Source organism: Manacus vitellinus, unplaced genomic scaffold (assembly GCF_001715985.3).
Source record: "Manacus vitellinus isolate BGI_N305 unplaced genomic scaffold, ASM171598v3 scaffold_5_pilon, whole genome shotgun sequence".
Lineage (NCBI taxonomy): Eukaryota > Metazoa > Chordata > Aves > Passeriformes > Pipridae > Manacus > Manacus vitellinus.
The window spans coordinates 27,630,607-27,644,252 of NW_021940682.1; the positions used below are offsets into that span (position 1 = coordinate 27,630,607).

General features: G+C 36.2%; 1 protein-coding gene across 1 annotated transcript in view; it reads right to left on the reverse strand.

Annotated features, from left to right (window-relative positions):
- The window catches only part of PTPRQ (protein tyrosine phosphatase receptor type Q), a 107,210-nt gene that overhangs the window by 76,878 nt on the left and 16,686 nt on the right, over positions 1–13,646 (reverse strand). Inside the window, exons 10-18 of the mRNA XM_025895953.2 lie at positions 13,353–13,499; positions 11,683–11,855; positions 9,021–9,234; positions 7,190–7,342; positions 6,890–7,069; positions 5,973–6,080; positions 3,291–3,572; positions 2,037–2,219; positions 1,225–1,326 (exon numbers count right to left, since the gene is read on the reverse strand). Coding sequence (XP_025751738.2) covers positions 1,225–1,326; positions 2,037–2,219; positions 3,291–3,572; positions 5,973–6,080; positions 6,890–7,069; positions 7,190–7,342; positions 9,021–9,234; positions 11,683–11,855; positions 13,353–13,499 — 1,542 coding nt within the window. The remainder of the gene's footprint in view (positions 1–1,224; positions 1,327–2,036; positions 2,220–3,290; positions 3,573–5,972; positions 6,081–6,889; positions 7,070–7,189; positions 7,343–9,020; positions 9,235–11,682; positions 11,856–13,352; positions 13,500–13,646) is intronic.

A 13,646-nucleotide genomic window follows, 5' to 3' on the forward strand; every position in this document is an offset into this window, starting at 1 on the left:
TCCTTAGTGACTATATAATAAAAGATCTGTCATACGGTGAATGTCATGTCTTTTTGGCATGTCTAGTTCATTCTACAATTCTTCTTCAGAGGATATTTTTTTGCTAAAGAATAGAAACTACATTGCTCTGTATAAAATTACTCTGTGAAAAAGATAGATTTGTCCAAATCAGCTGTTTTCAGTCTGCTCCAGCAACGTGACTCTTGAGCAAATGTTTTTTACTCATAGTGTGAATGTAAGCCCATCAACATCTTGAAGATATGCAATGATCCATTATCATCAATAGCTGAATTTGAGGCAAATCAGTGTTTCCTAAAACATGAAAAGAGACTTAATCTAGGAAAGGCTGGAGGGACATTTGTGTCAATGCCACTTTAGTATAGATTCTCAGAGACTTCCTCTTTAAACAATGGATAGAGAGAGACATAGGTTTTTCCAAAATGTGTCACAGCACCTAATTTAAGATTTTTGCTTCGAATTGATTTTCATGATTCTCCCTGCAGAAACTATAGAGGTGACCAAGGATAACTTCCTATAACTAAATTGTGTACTGAAAGTATAAATAGTTGTAAGGTTCCTCTGCTGATTTGTGACCTACTGTACAAATTAGCAGGGGTTGCAACAAATGGGTTCTGTCCTCAGCCTGCAGTGCAGAACACTCCCCTGCTCATTCTGGGAGTCCAGTGCTACAGATTATGGACTTTGAGCATTTTCATAATGTGAATAATTCTACATGTATCTACGTGTATCTGTACACGCATCTGTTTAGAAGAATACAAAAATCACCAAAGAAAAAAAATCCGCATAAATGTCCCTGGACCATTCAAGCTGCCTTTTCTTGATTTTCCCTTTCCTCAGCTCTCATGTGTCTGAAAAACCAAACACAATATTTAATTCTACTGTGCAGTGTCTTAGATTATGATATTATGAGTAAATTTAGATTCTTCAAATTCATAAGATATTGGTAAGACCAAATGTCCATGCACAGCAATTGTGCCATTTCACATTGCTTGTACTGGTAAGTATATTGATAGATGGAGAGAGAGAGAGAGAGAGAGAGAGGCATAAAGTATGTTCATGTGTAGACAGACTGACACAGATAGCAATAGAGAGACATAACTGCCAAAAAAGTGCATAGGACTTAAACATAACTGACATGAAGTGTAAGAGTAATTTAAGAATACAGGCAGACAAGAATACATTGCAACTTCTGTTCTGACTTACCGTCTTCATCAGTCAGTATATGCAGAGGTGAACTACGAAGGCCCTCCCCCATTCTGGTACTAGCAGACACTTCTACAGTATATTCTGTATATTTATTTAAATCTAAATAAAAAAGAATAATTCAATGAACCAACCATTCAGTGGAACAAATCAGTTTTTTAATGGACCATAAGTATTTTTGAAGTGCTGAGTAGGCCTATCACTTACACTGACCTGTGTCATTAGAGATGGAAATAAGCATTAAGAAAGTTTGAACACAAAGTATTTTGCAAAAGCAGGGACAAAGCTCTAATTACCAGTTTATACTTCATATTCCTAGAATGCTTTTCAGTTTGTTCTTGATTGTACTCTGAAAATGTAGTGGTTAAGATATTAAGCTCCCAGCATTAACTGCTGCATCATGCCTCAGCAATAGTGACAGAACTTAGAAAAAGAAGCAAAGGTGAGTGGAAAGGGAAGGTTTTTATCCAGAATTTTTTGTCCAGTATTTTTACCCAAATTAAGATCAGAAAGATATGTTGGTGATGTGAGGGTTTACTTCATTACAATGATAGATCTGCAAAGATATCTATTGAAGTTCCTTGCAGTTTAAACATCTAAAATAGAATGGATATACGTTAGACTTTATATCATTCATGGCCCATTTCACCACATTACACAGTGGGTTATTTCTCAGACAGGCAGCAAAAAACTTTATATAAGGACAAGCAGGATCACGTCCAACCAATGAACTAATTTATCTCAATCTGTCTGTTGAACACTTCCCAGAACAATTTACAGTTGCCATAAGTTCCAGATCATTATATGCTGACCTGTAATACGTAATGTCAGAAGAGTAGTGTTTATAACTTTTTGCTCAGTCCCATTAGTCCTCTTGAGATATATTGTGTAGATCTGTATAATTCCATTGGGAATGGACGGTGGAAAAAATGATACTTCAATTTCCATGGATGAAATGTTCCTATAGGTTATATTTTCTGGTGCAGAATCAGGAACTAGAAGAAAAAAAATATATTCATACAAGATTTCAGTTAGTTTCATTGATTTGTGAAGAATTTCTGTAAAGTGGTTTAAAAGAAACATTGCAAACCTTTGGACTTGTATTATATTTTTCTGTATAAAATACATTTTAGAAGAGGCTGAATTGGAAGATCAAAAACACATAGCAGACAGACACCATAACAACAAGGTCATTTAAAAAAATAATTGATAGAAATCATCCTAATATGAGAGATTAAAAAAATCTGGAGCATGACACTAAACGTTCCTTCTAATGCTCCAGAACTATCCCTGCAATTCTTCATGTTAGCTATTGTTATGAGGTTTTCCGTGTTGTGCTGCCACAATTAACAGCTTGCATCATCAACATGCATTTTATTTCTTTTGCCCGGGTCATCTATATAAACCCTTGTATGAAAAAAAGGAAGCCTTCTGTAAGAGCCCTGAAAGCATGTCCTCTCAGAGGTTTGGCTGTTGGGGCTCAGGGCCAGCTTAGCAGTAGTGTCAAAGGCTGCCTCCTCCTTCCTTATGACAGGCTCCCAGGCAATGCTGCAGGGAGGCTGCAGCTGGGGCTGACCACTGGCCTCTGGGAGCTGCTTTCAGAGGTGGCTCTTGTGCTTTGCCCCTGTTTGAGCTACAGTTCCTGCTTCATCGCTGCCATGGCTGCGCTTGGCCATGGACCCACTGATGAGTTCCCTGACTTGCAGACTGACATGGCAGTCTGGCTTCAGCTCCACCATTACAGACCTGCCCAGCTGTCACTGAACTGTGTCTGACTTAGCACCACTGCACCTGCTAACTTTCTTTCCTGGCTTGACCTCAGACCTGCCTTGACCTCAGACCTGTCTCATACATGTGAAGCGTTGGCTCCCCATCCCTTATGTAGCAGCTGGCCTTGCTGTTTTGCTTGGTTTATGAAAGAGAAAAAACAGGATTCAAACTTACTGCTTTGCAAAGCAATCAAATACTTCTAAAACTAATTATTCTTATCTCCTGGGCATCAAAGGTTATCATAAAGCAGTTTATTCTGGAAAATTTTCATTTTAAAAAACATATAATATACTCACCAGTTTCAGAAGTTCTGACCAGAAGTGGGAAAGATGACTGATTCCCATGACCAAGTCTGGTGAATGCCCTTACAGAAATATTGTAGAGAGTATATGGCTTCATTTCACTCAGTGATATACTTGTAGATGAGGTATTTTTAATAGAAAAATCATTGGAATCACTGTACAGAACTTCATAGTGAGTTATGAGACCATTAGGCTGCTCAGGTGGTAACCATTTCAGATTTATTTCTGTTGCACTTACATTTATTAGTTCTATGTTTCGAGGTGGGGAATCTGGTTCTGCAATACAGAAATCAGGAAAAAGCCCTTTAAATTAACTGAATATAGGGCTAATAGCATAAACCTATTGGATCCTAACATTTAAATTAGCTAATTGTACCAAAAGGACTACACTCACTCTCTCACTCTCCTCAAAGCCTTTTTATCTCAGTTAATTTCAGTATGTCTTCTTTTCCACTAATAAAACTAAGTGTCTTTCTGAGTCACAACACTTGCTTTTCAAGAATTTCTTTTCTCATCTACTTTTAAATCTATCTAAAACTGCATTTTTTAGGAAAAAAAATCTCTTCTCTCTACTGATCTCATGCAGACTGATCCTTCAGATCCTCTCATTGTCTTCCTCATATTCAGTTCTTTAAATTTAGATTCATGCCCTCTTACTGCTTTCTACATAAATAGCCACCCTTCTTATTTCACTCAATCAACTATTGAACAACAAAAGGGACTGTATGCACTGTAACTAAATTCCTTTTTGTGACCCTGGTGTAAATCTTGGTGTGAAGGTCATGCACAAAACAAGTCCAGCTCTGGGATAATGTGTTGGCTAAATCTACTGGCAATGTATGAGTTCATGTGGCTCCAGCAAGCTAATAAAGCACAGAAGCATTGAAGGAGTGAGTGGGCTGCACTTACGAATAAAATCAACTCTGAATGTCAACTTTGATTCCTCTGAAGGCTTCATCACTTCACCCCTGAGATAACCTGTCTATAAAATTAAAAAAAATAAAATACTACAAACCCAGGATTATAGGATTCAGTTTGTGTACGAATTACCTATATACTGATATTTCAGAATTTATCATGAATTTTTTTTTGCCTGAAAGGTCTCACAAACCACTTTCATTTCTGATTTCTGAGCGCATGAACGGAAAGTGTTAACTGTAACAGATCACTGTTCTCTGGATGACAAGACTGCCCACATGGATATTTCCCATGTGAAGAAGCTTAATTTTTAATTGAAATACATTTTGAAATTTATCTGGCATGGTACAATATTTCAATGCAACAGCCCTTCAATCCTAACACAGGTTATCTAAAACTGTTGTAGAGAATATTTTATTTGGAGGTATCTATCTTTTCAAGAATCAAACAAATTGTCAGTCCAGGGTTGGTTAGGAGACGCGAATCTCAGCCTGAATTACCTCAGGAAAACTAAAGAACAAGAAGGAGAAGACAAATAATTATACATAGCCTCATAAAAAAGGCAGGAATTATTGTTGGTTTTCTCATTAGTTTCCTCAAGCCTTACACACCTCTCTTACAAATGGATGAACTGTTGCTCTGAAACTCCACTTTGAAAAATTTCTTTAAGACTCAGAGGCAAAGGAATTGTAAACTTTCAGAGAAAAAAATATTTAGATAAGTGATTTTCTGTTCTTGTGATATACATTTCCTCTGCAAAACTAATAGCATAGAAGCATGCAACTTTAAAAAATATTTGCAAGTACTTTAAGTTTCAGTGTTGAACTTGATATTTTGGGTGGTTATTCAAATCACCTAAACTTTATAAATCCCCATGATTTTTAATCCCATAATCCTTTCCTCTCCTTTATTGGCACTCAATTAATTTTCTTGTATTATAGCATATTTTTCAAGGAGAGAGATAAATGACAAATGGAAAATCACCTTCTGTATTACTTTGGTAAAAATTAGAAATAACTTTGCTGAAACAAGTGAAAAAGCAAACGATACAAATGAGAAAAGATTAATACTCATGACTCTGCTCTGTAAATCAAATTCATGTGTTTTCTTTGCAGAAGCCAATGACAACTTCAGCTACGGTCCCAGTGCCTTCATGGGATGAGACTGCCTTGCAAGCAATTAAGGAAGATCCAGAAATCTTCAAAAAGTAGCATTAAACACTATGCTAGAACTATTGATCAGTCTTAAAATTAATAAAGCCCCCAAAACTCTACAGAAACAATTGCATATAATATCATTCAGTGTAAAAAATCTTCACTTCATCAGCATCTCTGCTTACAGATAGCAACATGGCCTATGAATAGTGGAAGGTGCCATGTTCAGATACTTCAAAACCAACCTGATTTCCACATGATAACATAAAAAGAAAAAGAAAATAAGATGAAGTCACAAATATTACAGTTTAGGTGGGTGCTAGGGACATGGTTTCAGTGAGGCAAGCTCAGCTCTGCAGCTTTCCTTCCATTTGTTGATCACAACTGAAATTCGTTGATTCCTGCAGCTTTCGTTATTATTTTCAGCACTTACCTAAAAACGGTCTGAATGAAATCACTGACTGATTGAAGATCAATAATTTCAAGAAACATTGATTTTATTTCTGCACTTTCTTTTCCCTTTATGTACATGCCCGGTCTTCTTTCTAAACAAATGCAAACCTCAGTACAGAAGACAAATCATCATTGCAATCAATGTACTTACCATCTTCAGGGGTTCTCACGAAAACATCATTCTCTTCAGACAAAGCACTTTCTCCAATTGCAGTAGAGGCTGCCACTCTCATTTTATAATTTGTGTACTTTTTTAAGCCTGAAAAGATTAAGTAAAAAAATCTTGACTGTTTACTTCTTAAACATATTTATTTTGTCATAGTTACTTATGAAACTATAAAACTGAATACTGTTCTAAGATTTTTTGATGCACATTTGTTACCTAAAAGATAGAATACATATAATACCATTTATGTGGGGACAGCCAAATAGGCACGCAGTTAAACCAACAGACTTTGAAATAAGTCAATTAGCTTTAACCCTGTAACTAGCTTAAAGAATTTATTTGTCAAAATAAAGGATGCGTATATGTACATCCAAATATGTGGGTTTATTCTATATGCATTACTCTGATTAGCACAAATAAGTGTCTGAAACCCTATTAAAGAATGGATTTACTTCAATTACTATAAAAATTATCATCTTAAAATAAGAAAATTATTATTAATGTTAGACAAATACTGTGAAAAAAATTCAAGTCTAAAAAATAATAGACAATTTAGGAATATTTTTCTATGTGGACAGAAGATGCTTAGACAAAAATTCCAGGGAGAAATCCATTTCACAAATTACTACTCATACCCTTTCTCAAATTACTGCTTATCTTCTCCCTCTGCTCTCATCTCATATTCCCTACATATTTCTCCACAGTAGACAGCTCTAACAGTAGTGTACCAACCTTGTTTTTACATGCAGTTATGTTGTGTGTGTGTGGATGTGTGTGAATATGTGAGACTTGATCCATCTACTTTGCAAATGGTTATATTATATAAAGTTGGAAAACTTAATTTTGTATAATGTATTTGCAAGTTTAAATTTTTATCTTTTTTTAATAAAATGGCACTATACCTGTCATAAGTAAGCTGTTGTTTGAAGTTGTTGTGTGGAATGCTCTTTTTGTATCCAGTTCTATTGCATAAACTGTGTAATGGATGATTTTCCCATTGGGATTTGCTGGAGGATCCCAATACAGCAAAACAGAGGAGGAGCTAATATTCTTGTAAGATATATTTTGTACTGAGCTTGGAACTGCAACAAAAACATAAAAATATAACGATAAGCAAATAAATTACTAAAAAATAATTCAAATGTTCAGTGAAAAAAGTCATGTATGTTAGCCTTGATAATATCAGAGTTACAAAACTTTACCTTGTTCGCATGTCCTGACCGTAAGAACTGATGGTGGTCCTTCTCCAACAGCAGTGAAAGCAGACACACTAATTGTGTAATCTGTGAAAGGTGTGAGGCTCTTTATAACATATGACAGCTCTTCAGCCAAAATGTTGATGGTATACTGATTTTCTGTGAGTAAATGGAGAGAAATAGCTACTTACTCATAAACTCATTTTTTTTCTTATGCATTCTGAACTCACTTTGGCAGGGCAACCTGCAACTGTTTCATTGTAAAATAATTAACTTTCATGGCAATTACAGAATATAAAGAAAAGTCTACACTCCATCTCTTAACTACACAAAGGAGAGTCTATTATAGGTCCATTTTCATGTGTACAACAGATAGACTGGTCTAGGTAAAAGAATGAATAGGTCACAGGTAGAATTGTGAGGTTTGTGAGAAATCCCCCAGAAACTAGGAGAAGGTAGCTTTGTATATGGCCTAGTCTCTCCAGTGATTTCAGAACCATGGCTTCTGGATTGATAAAATTTTTGAGGTTTTTAAAATATTTTAAATTGAGAAAGATAGATTGCCTCTTCCTTGCCCTCCCCCTCCCAATGGTGCTAAAAGAACCATACTTGGAAAGGTTGCCTTCACAGACCCCTTCACACCGAGATTTTTAGCAAAAGAGTTGTGGTCAGCAGAATGAAGAAGACATGCATGCCGACAAAGAGTTTTTTGGTGCATCTCCAATAAAGTTCAAAGTCAGTCACAATCCAACTGTGATAGTCAAAATCATTTGTTATAAAGCAGTCATTATGCCAGTGCAAATGAAAAAGTGTGGGTCCTTCTCATATCTGCGTATCAGGCTCAGAGTTTTGTGAAGGCATTGAAAAATCAGCAGACCCTGAAGAAAATTTGGCTGTCAACAGCTTTAACTACTGTAACTCCTATAAAATAATACTCTTATGCTGGATCACAACAGACATTGTCTGAAATCAATTTTTCAGCAACACAGACATCATTAAGCAACTCAATACCTCAAGATGAATGAGGCCATAAAAAGAAGATTTTCATTTAAAACACTGTATGTTTTCTGTGTATAACAAGGAAGATTCTTCAGGATTAACTAAGTACAGAAAATAACCACTGTAGTTTAAAATAATGGATTGAATTCTGGTATTAGATACTGGTGTATATAGAGGAATTCAGTGACTTCATTAAATTAATTTAAAACTTAAAAAAAAATAAAAACTTTAGTTTCTCCCCACTGTTCAAACACCGTAAAAATTTAGAGAGGTATTTGAAATCCCTGCCTGTCAGCTGAAGCCTGCTTAATGATTTGTAAATATCCATACTTGGAAAAGAAACAGTGGCCCATTGATAATACAGAACAAGTGTACTCACTAATGACATCACCATGTCATGGGGTCATCTCCACCTGTTTGTAACCCATATAGCAAAGTTGTAACTTTTTGACCTATTTACCTTCACTGACATTTGAAAACCTATTAGTCAAACAGCTTAGAGAAATCAAGGTCTCTGAAGGGCTTGGAGATATGTTAATCCCTGACAATCACACCTGCTTTGGCAACTGTAATAACTGATTGTCTATGCAGCTTGGCTGATGGCTTTCGGGTGCTTCTTTCGCTAGGAAGAAGGTCAGCTGGGTGACAAGGGGCTAGTTCCTGCCTGTGTGGCATTCTCATTTGCTTCAGAAGGTTATTTGGTAGTAAAAAAATCTGACTCCAGCCAATGACCCATTTATAATTTGCTTGAACCATGTGCAAGAGATCATATCTGGGACAGTGATGAGGGTCCTTCAGAACAAAGAAACAGGTAGAAAAATATCCTAAAATACCTTACCCAAAGCAGAATGTAACTCTGCAGCTCCATTTATAGCAGGCAAATTATCACCAGATACACTTGTAAATATTACTGGGGAAGCTGTCTGAATGCTGGAAAACATTTCAGCTGAACCTTCATATAAATCATTGGCTGTTTCCAATGAATTCCAAGTGGGAGAAGAAGGGTTTATGTTTTCATTTATTGTGTATGGCTCCAAAGAATCAATCAAATACTAAAAATTAGAAATACAAAAGTAAATCACAAATCTTGTCATCATTAAATTATATAATTAATTTTACATATAATATAGAAATAGTGTTTGTATATCTGTGCATATATATATAAGCATACTATATAAATGCTGGCATACAAACCTTATCATTCACTACAGTAATTAACGTTGCAAAATGCAATCTTTATAATAAAAAAGCTCAGTTGCCAGTAGCCTACAACCTTTTATTCTGATTACTGTTTAATCAAACACCACTTTTTTTTATTTCTTAAAATATGGATATTATAGTAAGGTGGCAGTTTTAGAGTAAGGCCTTTAACTGTAATGCTGTATCCTTGGAGCTATAGTGAACAGATACACATTTGAACTTGGGAGATTAAATTTGTATTAAGCATGTTCTGAAAGAGAGTAGCAGGCAATGAAAGCAAGAAGACTTTAGATATCCCTACCAGGCCCTGAAGAAAAGGATTAACAGGTTGACTAGGTCACTAAGATGTGATAAGTAGAGAGGAAGAAAAACAGAAGCTAATTAATTGGAGGGGAGGGAAAAATTAGGGAGTATGTAAAAAGGAAGAGTGAAAGGAAGGTAAGTGATATAGACTCCCATAGGAGAGAAGGGACAGAGAACAAATGTTGGAAAGGGATGGCAACAGATATAAGGGGATCAAGAACAGAAAGGAGAGGATAAACAAAAGCATAATAAAAAAGAGAGAGGTTGGAACATAGGTGCAAAATGGTGTGTAAGCACCAAATCATTATACTCCTTCAGAATCTGGGACCAAATCCAGGACTCTAGTGTCTCTAAATTGTTCTGCTGCCATCTGGAGCACTCCCCACTCACATATATGAGCCACCTCATAGCCAGAAAGAGATGGTTTTACAGTGACGTAACTAATACACATTAGTCCTTTCCCTATGGACTCTGGGAGGAGAGATGGCAAAGCAGATTTTTTACTCCTTTAACTAGGGGTGCATTAGCCACAGGCAGAGATACAGCATCAATCTCACCTAAATATCAAGAGGTAAAAGCAACATATGACTCATCTTCACCAGCTTTTTATAGCAAAGTAGTAACTCACATTGAGATACTTTTTGCTTATAAGTGTTTTCCACATATAAGACAACAACATTTTATTGCTACTAGTTATTGAGTATAATTAGCACTGTGGATCTGACAGTTCAGATCCCATAGATGCTCTAAGATTTGGTCAATGGGGTTCTAAATAAAGAAAGATTTATTATTATTTGCTTTGTTTTTTAATTAGAAAACTCAAAAAACTATAATAAAGCAGCAATGATGCTATACTAAGAACTCACAAACTAGGAAATTCCATCATGGAAATATTTCTGTGTAGACAATTCTAATTTTTCTGTGTCTGTGCTATGATACAATCTTTAATTATAAAGTTACATACTTAATTTTCCAAGGACGCCTGTCTGGTTTAATGAATGGATCCTTATCCCAATTTTTTTTCCCTTACTCCTTACTTAATGTTTGCCTCCAGGGCTCTATATAATGTATATCATTCAACTTGAAAGTGAACTCCTTCATTGAGCTCTACATCAAAAACTTAGATTCCGATTCAGATCCAGTGAAAGACATCATTGTCTGAAATAAAAAAAGGAATTATGCAAACTTTGGGCACCTATATTGAAAATTCAAACCAAAAAGCCCTACCTCAGAAAGAACTCAATCCTGAGCTGAATGTTTACTAGGAGTCTGAGCTTCTGTGCTGAGTACTCAGAGCTTCTCCTCTAAGACTGTAAAGCACATCAGTGCTCAAAATCCAAAAGCTGGACTGATTGACAGCGTGAGTCTCCAGAGAGATAGAATCCCATAGATGCGTGCAGATATCCTTAGTAAGCAACCATAGCATGGAGTTCAGCATGTAGTATCACACATGTAAATTTAAGGATGCAAATGGGGGGAGAAAGTGTAGGTGTGTCTGCCTTGCTAGTAGAACACTTAACCAGCCTTGTGACACTTCTGCTCAATTCACTTCTGCACAGGATTCACACCCACATCTTCTAGAGGTTTTGCTGAGTGGTTGTGTATCAATCTAGGCACATAAATATGTGTATCAGTCTAGGCAACTCTTACAGGCTGTATATCAATCTAGGCACCTAACTCTTACAGTTAGGTCACCCTATGCAGAAAAGAACTCAAGGACTCAGAAGGACAAGACTGTAGGCTATGGCTTCCTGCCTTCAGTAGCTAAGACAGTCTGGATCATTCTGCCAGAATTATTTTTTTTTCATGTTATGGTGAGAGCATTATGAGAATCTTTTTGAAACCCAGTCAGAGAGAGTGGGATGAGGAAGATGGCTTTTAAAAACCTTAACAACTCATCTGTGGTGGCTAATTCCACATTCTATAACTATCAGATAAGGCAGAGAGCAAATTTAATCTAACAAAAAAAAAAAATCCATGTTAAAAAAAAAGAATACCGTATTTTTATCTCCAAGAATAATGTTTTCCAAAGTCATGAGTGTTTTCTGCACATGTACTTTAACTCTGTACTGGGTAATGATTCCATTTGGTTGTCGTGGCTTCCTCCAAACAATTTTTATATATGTGGCTTCCACTTCTGCTAAGTGTAAATCTGATACAGCACCTGGGACTAAATATTAAAGAAGAAAATTTATTTGATTAAACACCTGTGATTATTACAAACTTTTTCAGTCCTGCATGCAAGGCACAACAGGCATCTAGTCAAATTTCACATCCTTTACTTTTGAGTTGATCCTATGCAGGTAGAGAGTTACTTCACATATTTTCTTAGCGAACAAGTTACAGTTCTAAAAATATGCATGGGTTTTTTTAACAAATATGACATATGTATGCATATGGTCAGACACTAAGATGACATAAATCAGGATGGCTCTGCTGAAGTCAGTGTATTGGAATCAAGCAGATCTTTGCTGTCTTCCTATATGGAATCTGAAGTATATTTGAAAATGAAACGTTAGTTTTAAAATTATTAAAACCATACAAGTAAACAGCTTGAAAAAAAATTAACGTAAAACATCTAGTTCATTTCTCTTTTATAACAGGTTTTGGTTCGATTTCTTCATTAACTATTTAGTCTTAATGATACTGTACTTTCCATAGGACTTCCAGAGACAAAATACATTTCTATTCAATAGAATGATATTCAGATTTGATACACTTCAGTAAAACACAATCTTGAAATTACTTGCATAATGAGGATTTGTAGATTTGGCACTAAGACAGGAAATTATATGTTACACTAAAAGAAATATCAAACCCACCAAAATTTCCTTTGGCTTTTGACAGTGCATTTTGACACAAGATGAGAAGGACTGTACTCAGGCATGCTACCTCTGGAAATTGTCTCTGAGAGTTGCCAAAAGCAGCTACTTCAGGAAATAATAAAATAAGTAAGGATAGGTGTTCCTCCCAGTGTTATACCTTGACAACAAACATTGCCAGAAATCACTGATTGAGAGATATTCTAAATTTGTGTTGTGTGGCATAAACATAAGACTTCTGTCTTATAACTATCTTGAAACTGCCCATCACACACTGAATCTTGTTTTTTTCTGTTTGCGTCCTCAGATGCTGACAAAAAATCCTGCACAATCTCATATATATCTAAGATAAAACTGCATGTCTATTGACTATTGGGAGCCAAAACTTCTAAACCACAGAGTACAGTGTTCACAGACAGAACCAACCATGTGACTGCACCAGGACAAGACCTCAATGTTGGGTCTGCCTCAAAGTTAAGTTCCCGGGTAAGTTCCAGGGTGTTCACCCTGGTATGGAGCCTTTGATTTGGTGAGAATTAGTCAAACCAGAGGTTTCATAAGAAACATTAGGGCTGAACTGCCGTGGGAAATCCTGCGCTGTTTTTCGTTTCCACTTGCTGCCATCTAACGGGGAAGAGGGAGGGCCTGCAACATAATTACCGTATCTAAAAATAACCATCTTCATTCAGAAAGAGACTTCATGTCTTGCACAATCTCTGAGAGGCGGATAAATGGAGTGACAGTGTGTGAACTGGACAAAACCAGAGAAAGGCTCTGAAGGGAAAACTGAAACCCTTTGTCATGTACAGTCAGTCCATATATTTTGCTTCTCTATGATTACTTACCATCTGGAGGAGTGAAAACTGTAAGGTTAGTCTTTGGCCCCACCCCAGCACTTGTTTCAGCACCGACGTACACATCGTATGTTGTAAACGGCACAAGGTTACTAAATACAAACTTATGGTCTTTTGTGCTGTTATCCAGAATATGACCTGGAATTAAAAATGAAGAGATTCTAGCTCAAAAATAAAAACAGTCCAGGGCTACTTTTCAGGATGATGAACAATGAAAAGCCAAATTTCTTTGGGGAAAAGCTAATTTTGAACAAACTTCAGTGGAATAATACTGAATGTATGGGG